Genomic DNA, 12450 nt, shown 5'->3' on the forward strand with positions numbered 1-12450 from the left:
ACGGGAAGAGGTACTTTTACAGACACTACCTTGTGTGAAGAAGGAAAGGAAGAACGGAAGGTTCGGCTTGATTCTGTTCTCAATAACCAACATCGACACATGTCCTATGTTTATGATTTTAGTAGCGAGTGGAATATTGAAATCTATCTTAAAAAAATTATTGACGAAAATACAATGAGACAAGGTGCTCTCGATCTAGGTCTGACAGTTCCTCAAAATTTGTCAAATTTTATTTAAGATTTAATGTTCAAGAGGCTAACCGGAATCTCGCAATTCGGTGGTAATTGAAAATGTTGAACGCATTGAGCTCATTCTCCATCGAAAGAAATACCAAATACTCATACCGATGACATTACAAGTGTTCTCTTTTGGAACTGAGTAATCTCTTTTTTTCGCAACTTGATGTCGTTATTCCAACTGCTAGTTCTTGTACGGTTGATCAACATTATTGAAACATGGAAGCGCAACAAAGTGTGAAAATTCCTACAGTCCCTGTGGAAATGTGAAAAACCTTAATGGATCATATTGTTGCTTAATTCGTTCCAGTCGTTTCAATGTCTCTGGATCACGTCCAAAATATTCTTGTTTGTAGTTCTCCAATTCAAGAAGAGGGAAGTTAATGAAAGAACCACATGTGAGAGGAATAATTCTTGATTTCATCATCTCCACCACCCATTTCGAATTCTCTTTGGCATGTGTTGATGAATCGTTCCATTGAGTTTGAATTCCAATGATTGCCTTAGCATCTCGATAAGCAAATGCTGTATGTTCTTTTGGTGTCTCACGAATTGCTCCTCCCAATCCATACAGAGAAATTGCTGCATAAATGGAACCTTGTGGCTTGTTTTGGACAATCTTAATGAAATTTTCAATTTCTTCAAGTGTGAAATCTCTCATTGCAAATCTACCTGATGATTTAAATATTTCATACTCTGGATGAATGTCTCCAATTGCCTTGAAAACCTCATGAATTGGCATGTATTTGACTGTTGCCACACACGATGATTGTCCACCAATGTCCCATCCTGGTTCATCAGGACACTTACTCAAGAAATCCTGTAAGCAATTCACAGCTTCTTGTTTCTCACCTAACAGCATCGCAATCATACTGAAACCAATTCCATCCTTGTCGCAATGATAAATGTTAATCTTACCATTGAATCTCGAAGGTGCATGATTCATCGTGTCTTGCCATGAGTTCACCATGGATGCCATTTTCACAGGACAGCAATGTGAGTAATTCATCATGATTAAGGAGGCCATTGGTTGTTTTACTTGATGGATTCGCAATGTCATGGAAGTGACAATGCCAAAATTGCCAGCTCCAGCTCCTCGACAAGCCCAAAACAAATCTGCATTCTCTTTCTCATTAACTTTAAGAACATGACCATTGAAATCAACTATTTCCAAGCCGACAATATTGTCACAACCTAAACCAAAGGCTCTCGAAGCAAAACTCCAACCTCCTCCCAATGAGTATCCAACCACTCCAACAGTAGGACATGCACCTCCTGGAAATACATGTTGACCACCTGCTTCATGTAAAGCTTTGTTCAGCTCTGCATTTTGCACACCTGCCTCAATGGTCACTGTGCTCTCTTTCTCGTTTAAGGAAATGTTTTTCATTCGAGAAACGTCAATCACAATGGCCTTATTGTCTGTTGAAAAACCTTCATAACTGTGTGAACCCGAACGAATACGAATGGGATACTGAGTTGGAAGAGTCGTCTTGACAACGTTCCTCCGAATCCATTGAATACATGAAATGACGTGTAATTGAGAACTGCAATACAAGATGAGAGAGGGATATTTATCAATTGCTCTATTCCAACATTTCCGACATTCTTCATACTTTTTGTATGATGATAAGGTGATGTTCCGGAGAGAGGATTCACTGCCCATCATGCCGGAGGTTGGTTGTCTTGTACAAGACTCGGATAACACTATTTCATCACACACTATTTCAGGGTCTTTCATTAATGCCTGAAAGAGATTGTCTTCGTGATCTAGAAGGGAATGTCCATCATCATTCTCTTGAAGTGGTATTGCTGTTGAGAGACTTCTTTCTTTTTCATAATGACCTCTCGAAAAAACGGATGAAATTGAGTGTGAAAGATGTGTTTTCGAAAGGATCATTTTCAGTATTTTTCTTTGAATTCTCTTGGTTCAAGAGCAATCCTTTATCTCCTTTCAAGAATCAACTGCTCAACTGCTGAGGAACGTCTTGACCAATCTCACGGGGTTGCCAAAAATGGAGGTTTGTCCTCCCTTCACACTTGACCTTCACTGTGGCTAATGTAAGAGAGAGCACTCTCTTTTAAATTGTGAGATGACTATAATTGAGAAAAGGTTCAAAGTTCGATTCAGCTCTTTGATCTTGTCGTTTTCTCTTCGCTTTTAACGCCGGATGTTTTTCAAGCAAGTACAACCAACATTGTTTCACAGCCTATTTCGAAGAGGGCTTCTGAAAAACGAATATTCAAAACACCCACAAGTCAAAATCCTGGACAAACAGTGACCTCCAAAAAATGTCAATACGCTTCTTTATTGAAGTACATTGAAGTTACACACTTCTTACAAGTTATAGAAAACCTTTTTCATTTCCACAACGCTCGTTTTACTTCAATTGTTCCATCTCACTTTGGCCCAATCGAACCCGAACACGATTCATTTCACCGGAAATGATGTCAACTCTGGTAATTCCACTTCTCCGTTCTTGGGTTTCAGAAGCCCTCTTCGAAATAGGCTACAGGTTCAGCAAGGAAGTTTCTTCAGTGAATTCTCTTAAAAACAGTGGACGCTACAGTGTAATACGATCTTTGTTGTGAACATTTATCCAGGAATGTACTATAAGAATTCAACCATAACCATTCAAAAACCAAGCTCACTCAAATTGAATGATGAAAATTCAGCAAGTCATTTTGAAGCCTGATCATGAAATGATTTACAAACATAATGTATCTTATTATATGAAAATTCGTGACTATTTCCACTCCATTGAATTGCCAAATGATCAGATAGAAAATTCCGTTTGGAACAAGCTAAGTGGTCTGGATGAATTCCACTATTTTACAAGACACTCCTTTTGCTCCTGTTGGAAATTTGGTTCAGTTCAACCTCATGTCAGCTTCAGTGAAGGAAGCCATCTGTGAGTATCTATTCGACCTATACCAATAACTTTTGATGTTCCCTTTAATGTATTTGCCAATCCATCTCAAGTGAATTTCACCATGGTCACAGGAAACGTATATGCAAACAACCCAGAGTTTCGGTGTCTCTTGCTCCTACTGTACATGTACATTTAAATTGTGGTGGTTGTTAGTCGTCGTTGTTGGAGTCAATGTTTTATTGAGTAGCTTGACAATAATTTTTTAACCCTAAGGAAGAACCAACTTTTGAAATCCAAAGATTATTAAATTTTTCAAGTTGCAACTCAATAAAGTTCTCATTCAATTGAAAAATTGAACTACATGATTTGCCCAATCACAAGAAATTAACTCACCAAGAACGCCGTTCAAGCAAAGACCATTAGGATAACAAATTCTATCGCGTCCAAAATCAGTTAAACAGGCAACAAAAGTTCCCTCTTTTGAAAATATTTGGATTCTATGATTTCGATAGTCCCCTACAATTATATTCAAGGAAGTTTGATCAATGGTCATTGAAGAGGGCCAATCAAACTCACCAAGCTCATTTCCTCCTCGTCCAAACGTTGTCACAAGATCGTATTCAAAACTTGAAGTAGTGCTTTTCAACCTGAAAATTTGGCATTGATCTTTTCCATCTTTAAGAGTACTTGACTCGCTTATTATCAAATAGTCATCGCCATAAAAATTTGCAAATTCAATCCCATATGGTTGAAGAGAAAGCTTGATGGTTTGTGTCAACTCTCCAGAGCTTGATGCTAAAATCTTAACTGAGCAATCTCCCACATCACATACAAATACATGACCTGATTTGTTTGAACAAGTAATCCCTTGATTACTCAGTACAGCAGTTGAAATCCAAAGATAAGGAGGTGAACATGATTTGTCTTGTTGAACGAATGCCAACTCTTTTCCAAGGTCGAATTTGTTTACTGTGCTATCTGAACAACATCCAAAAATTAGAGCATCATTATTGGAACCATCACAGTTCTCTTCAATACATAAATACATTGGATTTTTGCTTGCGGTATTAATTGATTTTTTAAATTGTTTTGTGTGCATGTCAAACACTTGAATTCTCGAATTGTTACTATCACTGATCAATATACTTTCAAAATTATAGGAGATCTTCACGTCAAAAGGGTGGCTAAATAAATCGGGATCGCTACCACTTTCGCAAACTTTTCCGAGTGTATGAACCAGTTCAAACTTCATTTTGAAAGGCTTTAATATTCGCTTTTTTCCATTTCTCATTGTTTGTTTTAATTTTTCGAAAAGATCAAAGTTCATCATTGTCTGATGATGATTTGTTTCATTAAAAGTGGATGATGAATTTGTTGAAACAATAAAATCAACAAGATGAAGCTTGTTGTGGCAGTCCGAGTGGATCATTTTTTTTCTTTGTTTTTGAAAATTTCACGTGGAATAAGATCAATCATCAATTGTTATATATGGCACAAATTCACTTGGGCTTTTTCCACTTGAGATTACCAGTCCCTTTGGGAATTGGCTTGATCAAGGGAAGGTGCAAGGAAAATGATGTTTTGTAAACTTCTGTGCTATTGCTGGTTGTTCTCGAAGCTCGTTCCAGGACCATTTAATTCTAGACCTTTCAATGCATTTGAAACGTGTTATTGAAACTGAATAGGCTTTCAGAAATTAAAACATTCCTTTAAGCTTGGGATGTTTCAAAGGTGTTGGGTGGTTTCAAAGATTCAGGGGCGTTTCAATACAATGACATGGCCTGAACAACCAAGGGGGGTTAACAACTGTCACAAAATGCAAGAAGTGATACCCAGTCCTCTCTCCTTGACTGAATTCAATCTCACATATTGATTGTATCATCGAAAATCAATATTACGAAATTAGAAAAACAAAACAAGGTCAAAAATTCCCACAATGAATACAAACCGAAAGAATATGCTTCTACGGAGCATATGAATACTTCACACACTGCAAAATATGTGGATTATTTGTGGGCCATTAAATTCTTGAGCTCAAATAATAATATCCAACAAGAGCAATTTTTGCAATGGGTTGCTGTTTGCATGTTTCAACAATTGCGGCATAGAGAACACAATCCAATAATTATTCCAAATATCGAAATTGATGATTCTGATTCCATTGATGTATATTCTAGTTTTGGCTTAGCTGGCAGCAAAACTTGTAAGAAAAATGTGTGGTCACTCACTGACTCTACTTATAGAAATTCGAAGGTGAAGGCATTCATGAATACCATTCAACAAATGTTTTTGGTCACTGGTGCATGTTTGTTGGAAGTGTTGGGGTTGTATTTTCAAACTTATCAAGCAAAATTTTTGACTGTGTTGAATTATGTAGGGTTTCAATCAGGCACTGAATCTGAGTTAGTTATGACTTGTTATGTCATAATTCGTCAAACATATTTCTCCAATATTGCAAATGTTAGAAATACCAAAGAGGAAATCTTATTGTTGAAAGATTTCATGTTGTTAAGTGATGAACGGTATCAACATTTCATAGATTATGTTGGACTGAATCACTTTCTACCATGTTCTACAACAATATGTAGATGTAGAAAAGAAATCAATAATATTATTACCAAAAATTATGAAATAATTAACGACGGAACTTGCATCGCTTGTAATTATCTGAATGTATTGCATGATCTATTGATAATTCATGCAAACGAATGTAAACGAATCAATGCCGATCCTAAATTGAAAATGTTAGCCAAAACATTCTTAGTTGGTGCAGTTGGTCCTTTGAACTTAATTTTGTCTCCCCAAAGCAGACATTCATATATCTCATGTATGACCATGGATAATAATGAAAACAAAGAAAAATTCCAAACTACTTTTTAACTATATCGTGGTCATTTTGAATAGATATTCAATTCAAGGCTTTCCTTATATCTTTGATAACAAATGATTTAAAAATGGTAGGATTAGTAACTGATTTGCATGACGATGATTGTTTCTCCCTATTGTAAATGTAAAAAAGAACATAGACATCTCTTTCCCATGGGAACAAGTTTTTGAAGAAGGCAAGATTGACAGTTCGAAATTGATGACATTTAATGTCAGTGGTGAATCAAACGACCACAATGACAACAACATGGCCATTGGAGAATCCAACATTGGAGGATATACAGACCTACCACGTCACTTTGATTGGCCAACGGATTCTCATGGAACGGAATGGCTCTTTGCATGTCAAATGAATGTTCAACAATTGGAATAATACTTGGACCAATTGAGAAATTCCAAGAAGGATCGAGAGATAACAACAACCACATCGTTCATAGAGAACCATGAAGAAGAAGCTCCAATGTACTGCCACCGGTGAGAATGATCATCTCGCCATACATTGGTTCTTCATTGCCACAAAATTATGTTCAGGAGAAGAATCATCTCCTTATCATGTCATTTCACCTGTGGACACTACTCATGAGGCACATTTCATTAGAACAAGTGTTGCGAGGATCAAAATGTTCATTCTTCATCGAGTCATCATCATAGTGAGGATCAACACGAACAAATTTAATACACTTGCATGTCAAGATTCACGGAGGAATACTGGATCTCTCCGAGCTTGAACAAGTAATGGATTACCAATAGCCTCCATCGATATACATCGCCTCTATATTCCTTTTACCCTTTTATTGAAATGGAAATGGCTTTAATTCCAAACAATGCTCATGTTTTATTATATTCCTCTTCGAAAACCCGCATTTTGGATCCATGGAGCAAGTCAAACCACTCTTAAAGAACAAGCAATTGGATGTGTATTTTCCGTATACATTCGTGACTGAACAACAGTGGCATGACAAGACAAGAAGAAAATTCATTTATCGAATTGATAGTCAAGAAGAAAAGAATATTTTTACACAATCATGTGAATATGTAGATTTAGAAAAGTATTCGAAACTGTTACGTGTTTTAAGTATTCATGGTGATGAATCAATGAATGTGGAGAGATGAGACGGAAAAAGCTGGTCGTTCTTTACCTTCCTAATGCTTTGAGAAGGGGATTAGTGAAAAATCATTTTGTGAGTGTTATGATCCTTAATTTGATCTAGATACGAGTTAATTTGTGAGATATGATGAGGATTTTTCTCAGAAAATCTCTTACAAATTCAAGAAATTGGTTGTAATGGGAAGCGATTTGAACTTGATATCATATGAATCTAGATAACGACACATTTTCATTGTTTGATCTGACAACATGACCTTACTACCATTGTGTTTGCACAGTGTCTTTCCAATTTCGCTTTTCAGATGTGAAACAAATCACCAAGTGAAAGCAATTCCTCGCCCCAGAGTTAACAAAACATCAACTGTTTGATTTTGATCAGGTTGTAATAAAAAAATTAAAACTAATTCACAACGAAAGCCCTTCACGATTGCTGACATCGTTCTCAACAAACACATGCATGCTAAAATTTTAAAAAAAATTCTCAGAAAATCCTTCAAGAATGAAACGAACAACGGCCCATCGCATTTCGCAAGGATTAAACTCCCACAACAGCAACACATTGAGCATCATCCAAAGCCACCATAATTATGTGTTTAATTCTTCTTCATCCATGAAATCAAACACCATATTTTTTAATGTTCCGTATCAAAACAAATTGTTGTATTATCCAACAACAACATCCGCATTTGGCCAAATACGTTCTTACACCACCGAAAAAAATTGGTTGAAGGAAAGAGAAGCATCAACAAATGATAGTAATGATCCCTCACCTTCATCCTCCGAACAAATCTGTCTCGATTTGACTAATTACGAGAGTTGGAACGCGCAACAAGTAGCATCAGTGTTAACTTCTCCTAAATCTTTGGGTGGTGCTGGTTTGTCGGTTGAAAAGCTGAAGCCTTTGTATGAGGCTGGTTTTGATGGCACATCTCTCCACATCATTGTTGAGAATATCAAGATGGACGATGTAAAGTATGCCATTGATCAACTAAAAAGCACTTATAATGAGAACAACATTCCTCAACTCTCCGACACTTGTCAAACTATTGTTTTATGGGTTAACACGCAATTCCTGCACAAATTACAATCCAATGTACAATCAATCTCTGTCCCTTTACTCTCTGCATCTGATTTTCTAATACCTTCCCTTAATGCTTATAACGCACTTTCCTTAGTTGATGTAACAAACAACTATCAAGTTGATCAAAAGGACACTCTTATTTACAAACATCCACTACTGGGTGGCATAGAGATATTTAATAATTTAGTAGAATTTAAAACTATACAAGATAGATTCAAGCTTATTTGTTCACTACACTCATTACGTGGAAGGCCAAGCTTTGAGATTCATGGAAACGCGAGAACAGGAAAAACACATTGTGCGAGGTTTATTGTACCATATTACATTACAAAAGCAATGAATGAACAAAGATTGGCCAATGGTGACCCAGTACTTAAATTATGTCCTGTTATTTATACTCGATTTACGAATAAGGAAAATTGTAACCATTTAAAGGAAATTTATGATTCATTACAACCAATAAGAGAGGCTTTAAATATTGACGATCGTACATACATTAATCCAGATTACAAAACTCTAATTGCGCGAAATATAACAAAGTTCGGAAAATATTCTCCAAATTGCCATCTATTTATAGTATTAGATGAAATACAATTCATAGACTCGACTATACTTGATACACTTAGAGAAATTGCAAAATCACAAGATCTACCATATCGTGGATCGACTTTTATTTTAACAGGATCAACTCAAGCACGATTTGTGAGAGTGTTAGCCTCAACTGTTAAGAATGGATTAAGCTATAACGAAGCAACAATTCAGCATACTATCCCTTATGATCTACAAAACTCGACACAAATTGAAGAGTTATGCAGAATTCGCAACATACCAAAACCCTCAGATGAAGATCTTTGTTTATTACAAGAAAGATTTAGAGGACTTAATATTGCTTACCTTACTCAAATCCTTGCATTAGTATCACAAAACATATCCATCGACAAAGCTGCCTATATGTTCATCAATGAAATATTCGATATATACGATAGGGATATTTTTGTACCACTAACAAAAAAACCGTTGACAATTGACCGTAATTTAGAGCTAGTGATGAATCAGCTTTTGCCAATAGAAACCATTTCATCCCAACAAAATAATATTTTTCAGTTCGCATCAACATATTTAACAAAGGAAACAAGAATTGTAAATGGTATTTCAATTGACTTCTACAAGTTTAGAGATATCATGTTGGAATATTATTTGACAACAAGGTTGCATAAACGTGAAGATGGCACTTATTATCTTTCTAATATTGAATATAAACCCCATTCCTTGGACACCACTATGGATAATATTGCATCATTAGGAGAAAAGATTGCAAGATGGAAACATTATAACCGCAACAATAATCATGTCGCTATACAATTTTTTCAGAACAATTTTCAACTTATTCAAAATTTTTTACAAAATGATCCAGCTTTGACAAAACTTAGCAACAGAAACATTAACAATTTACATCAAGAGCTCAATACCATTATCAACAAACATCATACACAAATCCAAAAGGCATATAGTTCATTCAACACTTTACCAAAACAAGAAAAATTAGCTATAATATTTATACAAACCAGAAATATTATTAGACATGAACACGTAACTTCATCGCCAGCAACAACAGCTGTTGCGAATGCATATCTCGCTCACTTTTTAAACGGAGATAGACATGACTTCCATAGATTCTCCATTAGAATTTATCCTCTTCTTGGCTTGCCAATGTAATCAAATAATACAACTTCAACATTGATTTTCTAACAAGTAACTCATAGCTAATCCTCGAAATCTTTTTTGCAATATCATTGCTCTTGGATGATTCACAACGTCACTCTTCCAAATGATCCATGAATTTACTACTTGTGTATATTGACAACCTTTGTTTCGTAAAATCAATTTCAAGTCATATTTAAATACTAATTTTTCATTGAACTCTGGATTATCTTCATCATTACAATCAAACATTAAATGTGATTTCTTAGAACCATGCAACTTTTTAGTATCATCATTGTCACTGTGATCCAGAAAATCTTCTTCATCCAAACATAAATTCATTGGATATGCTCCTGGTGTTGTTATATAATTCTTTAAGAGTTTTGAATCCAAATCAAATACAAGAATTTGCTTTGTTGCACTACAATCACTCACGAGAATATAATGGCATTGATATGATATTGTGATATTATAAGGATGAATTTAGAGATTGAATGATCATCTTTTTTAAATGATGAACCAGAAGGAGAGCCATTTACCACGATGAATAATGAGCCCACATAATCAAAATTAGATGAAAAGGATTTTCGGAAATACTTGGAAATGTGTTTGCTCATTTTCTGTTTGAATAATTGCATCAACAAATCATTTCTTGTGGTTTCCAGATCATCAACTAGTCCATTAAATCCAGGGTGACCAAAAAGATCACAAGTGTAAAATGTAGTAAAATGATGAACTATTCTCATGAATAATTCACAATGAGCTAATCATTAGTTGACTGTCTGAAAGCTTTGAAATATGTAACTTGGGTTTGGGTTTGGGAATATCGCCCATTCAGTGATCCCAAAAATTTGTAATTATCAAATAAACAACATATTTAGTTGAACTAATTTTGAGGGTTTGCGAATTCCCATTTTTCGGTTCCTCTTGGGTCTCATAGCTCTCGAATGAGTGGGTGTTGAAGAAGATGCATAGTCAAGATCGTTACAATCTGCTGTGGTCACTTGACTTGAGATATTTGGTGTGAGATTGGAGTGAAGGGTCTGGTCTATGGCCGGCAGCATTATTTCGTTGCGTCGAATGGTGTGGTAGCATCCATCGTTGCAATTCTCTTCTTTGTCCACCATTGACATTATACTTGGGATAGTTGCGTTATCAGGTTTAGATTGAACGTTATTCACTTTTGGGGTTTGGGTTTGGGTTTGGGTTTGGGTTTGGGTTTGGGTTTGGGTTTGGGTTTGGGTTTGGGTTTGGGTTTGGGTTTGGGTTTGGGTTTGGGTTTGGGTTTGGGTTTGGGTTTGGGTTTGGGTTTGGGTTTGGGTTTGGGTTTGGGTTTGGGTTTGGGTTTGGGTTTGGGTTTGGGTTTGGGTTTGGGTTTGGGTTTGGGTTTGGGTTTGGGTTTGGGTTTGGGTTTGGGTTTGGGTTTGGGTTTGGGTTTGGGTTTGGGTTTGGGTTTGGGTTTGGGTTTGGGTTTGGGTTTGGGTTTGGGTTTGGGTTTGGGTTTGGGTTTGGGTTTGGGTTTGGGTTTGGGTTTGGGTTTGGGTTTGGGTTTGGGTTTGGGTTTGGGTTTGGGTTTGGGTTTGGGTTTGGGTTTGGGTTTGGGTTTGGGTTTGGGTTTGGGTTTGGGTTTGGGTTTGGGTTTGGGTTTGGGTTTGGGTTTGGGTTTGGGTTTGGGTTTGGGTTTGGGTTTGGGTTTGGGTTTGGGTTTGGGTTTGGGTTTGGGTTTGGGTTTGGGTTTGGGTTTGGGTTTGGGTTTGGGTTTGGGTTTGGGTTTGGGTTTGGGTTTGGGTTTGGGTTTGGGTTTGGGTTTGGGTTTGGGTTTGGGTTTGGGTTTGGGTTTGGGTTTGGGTTTGGGTTTGGGTTTGGGTTTGGGTTTGGGTTTGGGTTTGGGTTTGGGTTTGGGTTTGGGTTTGGGTTTGGGTTTGGGTTTGGGTTTGGGTTTGGGTTTGGGTTTGGGTTTGGGTTTGGGTTTGGGTTTGGGTTTGGGTTTGGGTTTGGGTTTGGGTTTGGGTTTGGGTTTGGGTTTGGGTTTGGGTTTGGGTTTGGGTTTGGGTTTGGGTTTGGGTTTGGGTTTGGGTTTGGGTTTGGGTTTGGGTTTGGGTTTGGGTTTGGGTTTGGGTTTGGGTTTGGGTTTGGGTTTGGGTTTGGGTTTGGGTTTGGGTTTGGGTTTGGGTTTGGGTTTGGGTTTGGGTTTGGGTTTGGGTTTGGGTTTGGGTTTGGGTTTGGGTTTGGGTTTGGGTTTGGGTTTGGGTTTGGGTTTGGGTTTGGGTTTGGGTTTGGGTTTGGGTTTGGGTTTGGGTTTGGGTTTGGGTTTGGGTTTGGGTTTGGGTTTGGGTTTGGGTTTGGGTTTGGGTTTGGGTTTGGGTTTGGGTTTGGGTTTGGGTTTGGGTTTGGGTTTGGGTTTGGGTTTGGGTTTGGGTTTGGGTTTGGGTTTGGGTTTGGGTTTGGGTTTGGGTTTGGGTTTGGGTTTGGGTTTGGGTTTGGGTTTGGGTTTGGGTTTGGGTTTGGGTTTGGGTTTGGGTTTGGGTTTGGGTTTGGGTTTGGGTTTGGGTTTGGGTTTGGAGC

General features: G+C 37.3%; 5 protein-coding genes across 5 annotated transcripts; 3 read left to right on the forward strand and 2 right to left on the reverse strand.

Moving 5' to 3' along the window:
- Nucleotides 1-483: 483 nt before the first annotated feature.
- Nucleotides 484-2136, reverse strand: FDP41_013049 (uncharacterized protein; the record flags this gene model as incomplete). Its single annotated transcript, XM_044703636.1, has 1 exon — nucleotides 484-2136. One exon carries the CDS (start codon nucleotides 2134-2136, stop codon nucleotides 484-486), a length of 1653 nt encoding a protein of 550 aa, XP_044565974.1.
- Nucleotides 2137-3449: 1313 nt separating this feature from the next.
- Nucleotides 3450-4538, reverse strand: FDP41_013050 (uncharacterized protein; the record flags this gene model as incomplete). The annotated part of the gene is made up of 2 exons (XM_044703638.1): nucleotides 3450-3625; nucleotides 3686-4538. 2 exons carry the CDS (start codon nucleotides 4536-4538, stop codon nucleotides 3450-3452), a joined length of 1029 nt encoding a protein of 342 aa, XP_044565975.1.
- Nucleotides 4539-5083: 545 nt separating this feature from the next.
- On the forward strand, nucleotides 5084-5989 carry FDP41_013051 (uncharacterized protein; the record flags this gene model as incomplete). Its single annotated transcript, XM_044703639.1, has 1 exon — nucleotides 5084-5989. One exon carries the CDS (start codon nucleotides 5084-5086, stop codon nucleotides 5987-5989), a length of 906 nt encoding a protein of 301 aa, XP_044565976.1.
- Nucleotides 5990-7602: 1613 nt separating this feature from the next.
- FDP41_013052 (uncharacterized protein) lies at nucleotides 7603-9900 on the forward strand (the record flags this gene model as incomplete). Its single annotated transcript, XM_044703640.1, has 1 exon — nucleotides 7603-9900. One exon carries the CDS (start codon nucleotides 7603-7605, stop codon nucleotides 9898-9900), a length of 2298 nt encoding a protein of 765 aa, XP_044565977.1.
- Nucleotides 9901-10852: 952 nt separating this feature from the next.
- Nucleotides 10853-12450, forward strand: FDP41_013053 (uncharacterized protein; the record flags this gene model as incomplete). Its single annotated transcript, XM_044703641.1, has 2 exons — nucleotides 10853-10881; nucleotides 11033-12450. Coding segments are annotated over 2 exons (1447 nt in total), but the record flags the coding sequence as incomplete, so codon positions are not given.

The sequence above is a fragment of the Naegleria fowleri genome (genome assembly GCF_008403515.1).
Source record: "Naegleria fowleri strain ATCC 30894 chromosome Unknown tig16, whole genome shotgun sequence".
Classification (NCBI taxonomy): domain Eukaryota; phylum Heterolobosea; class Eutetramitea; order Acrasida; family Naegleriidae; genus Naegleria; species Naegleria fowleri.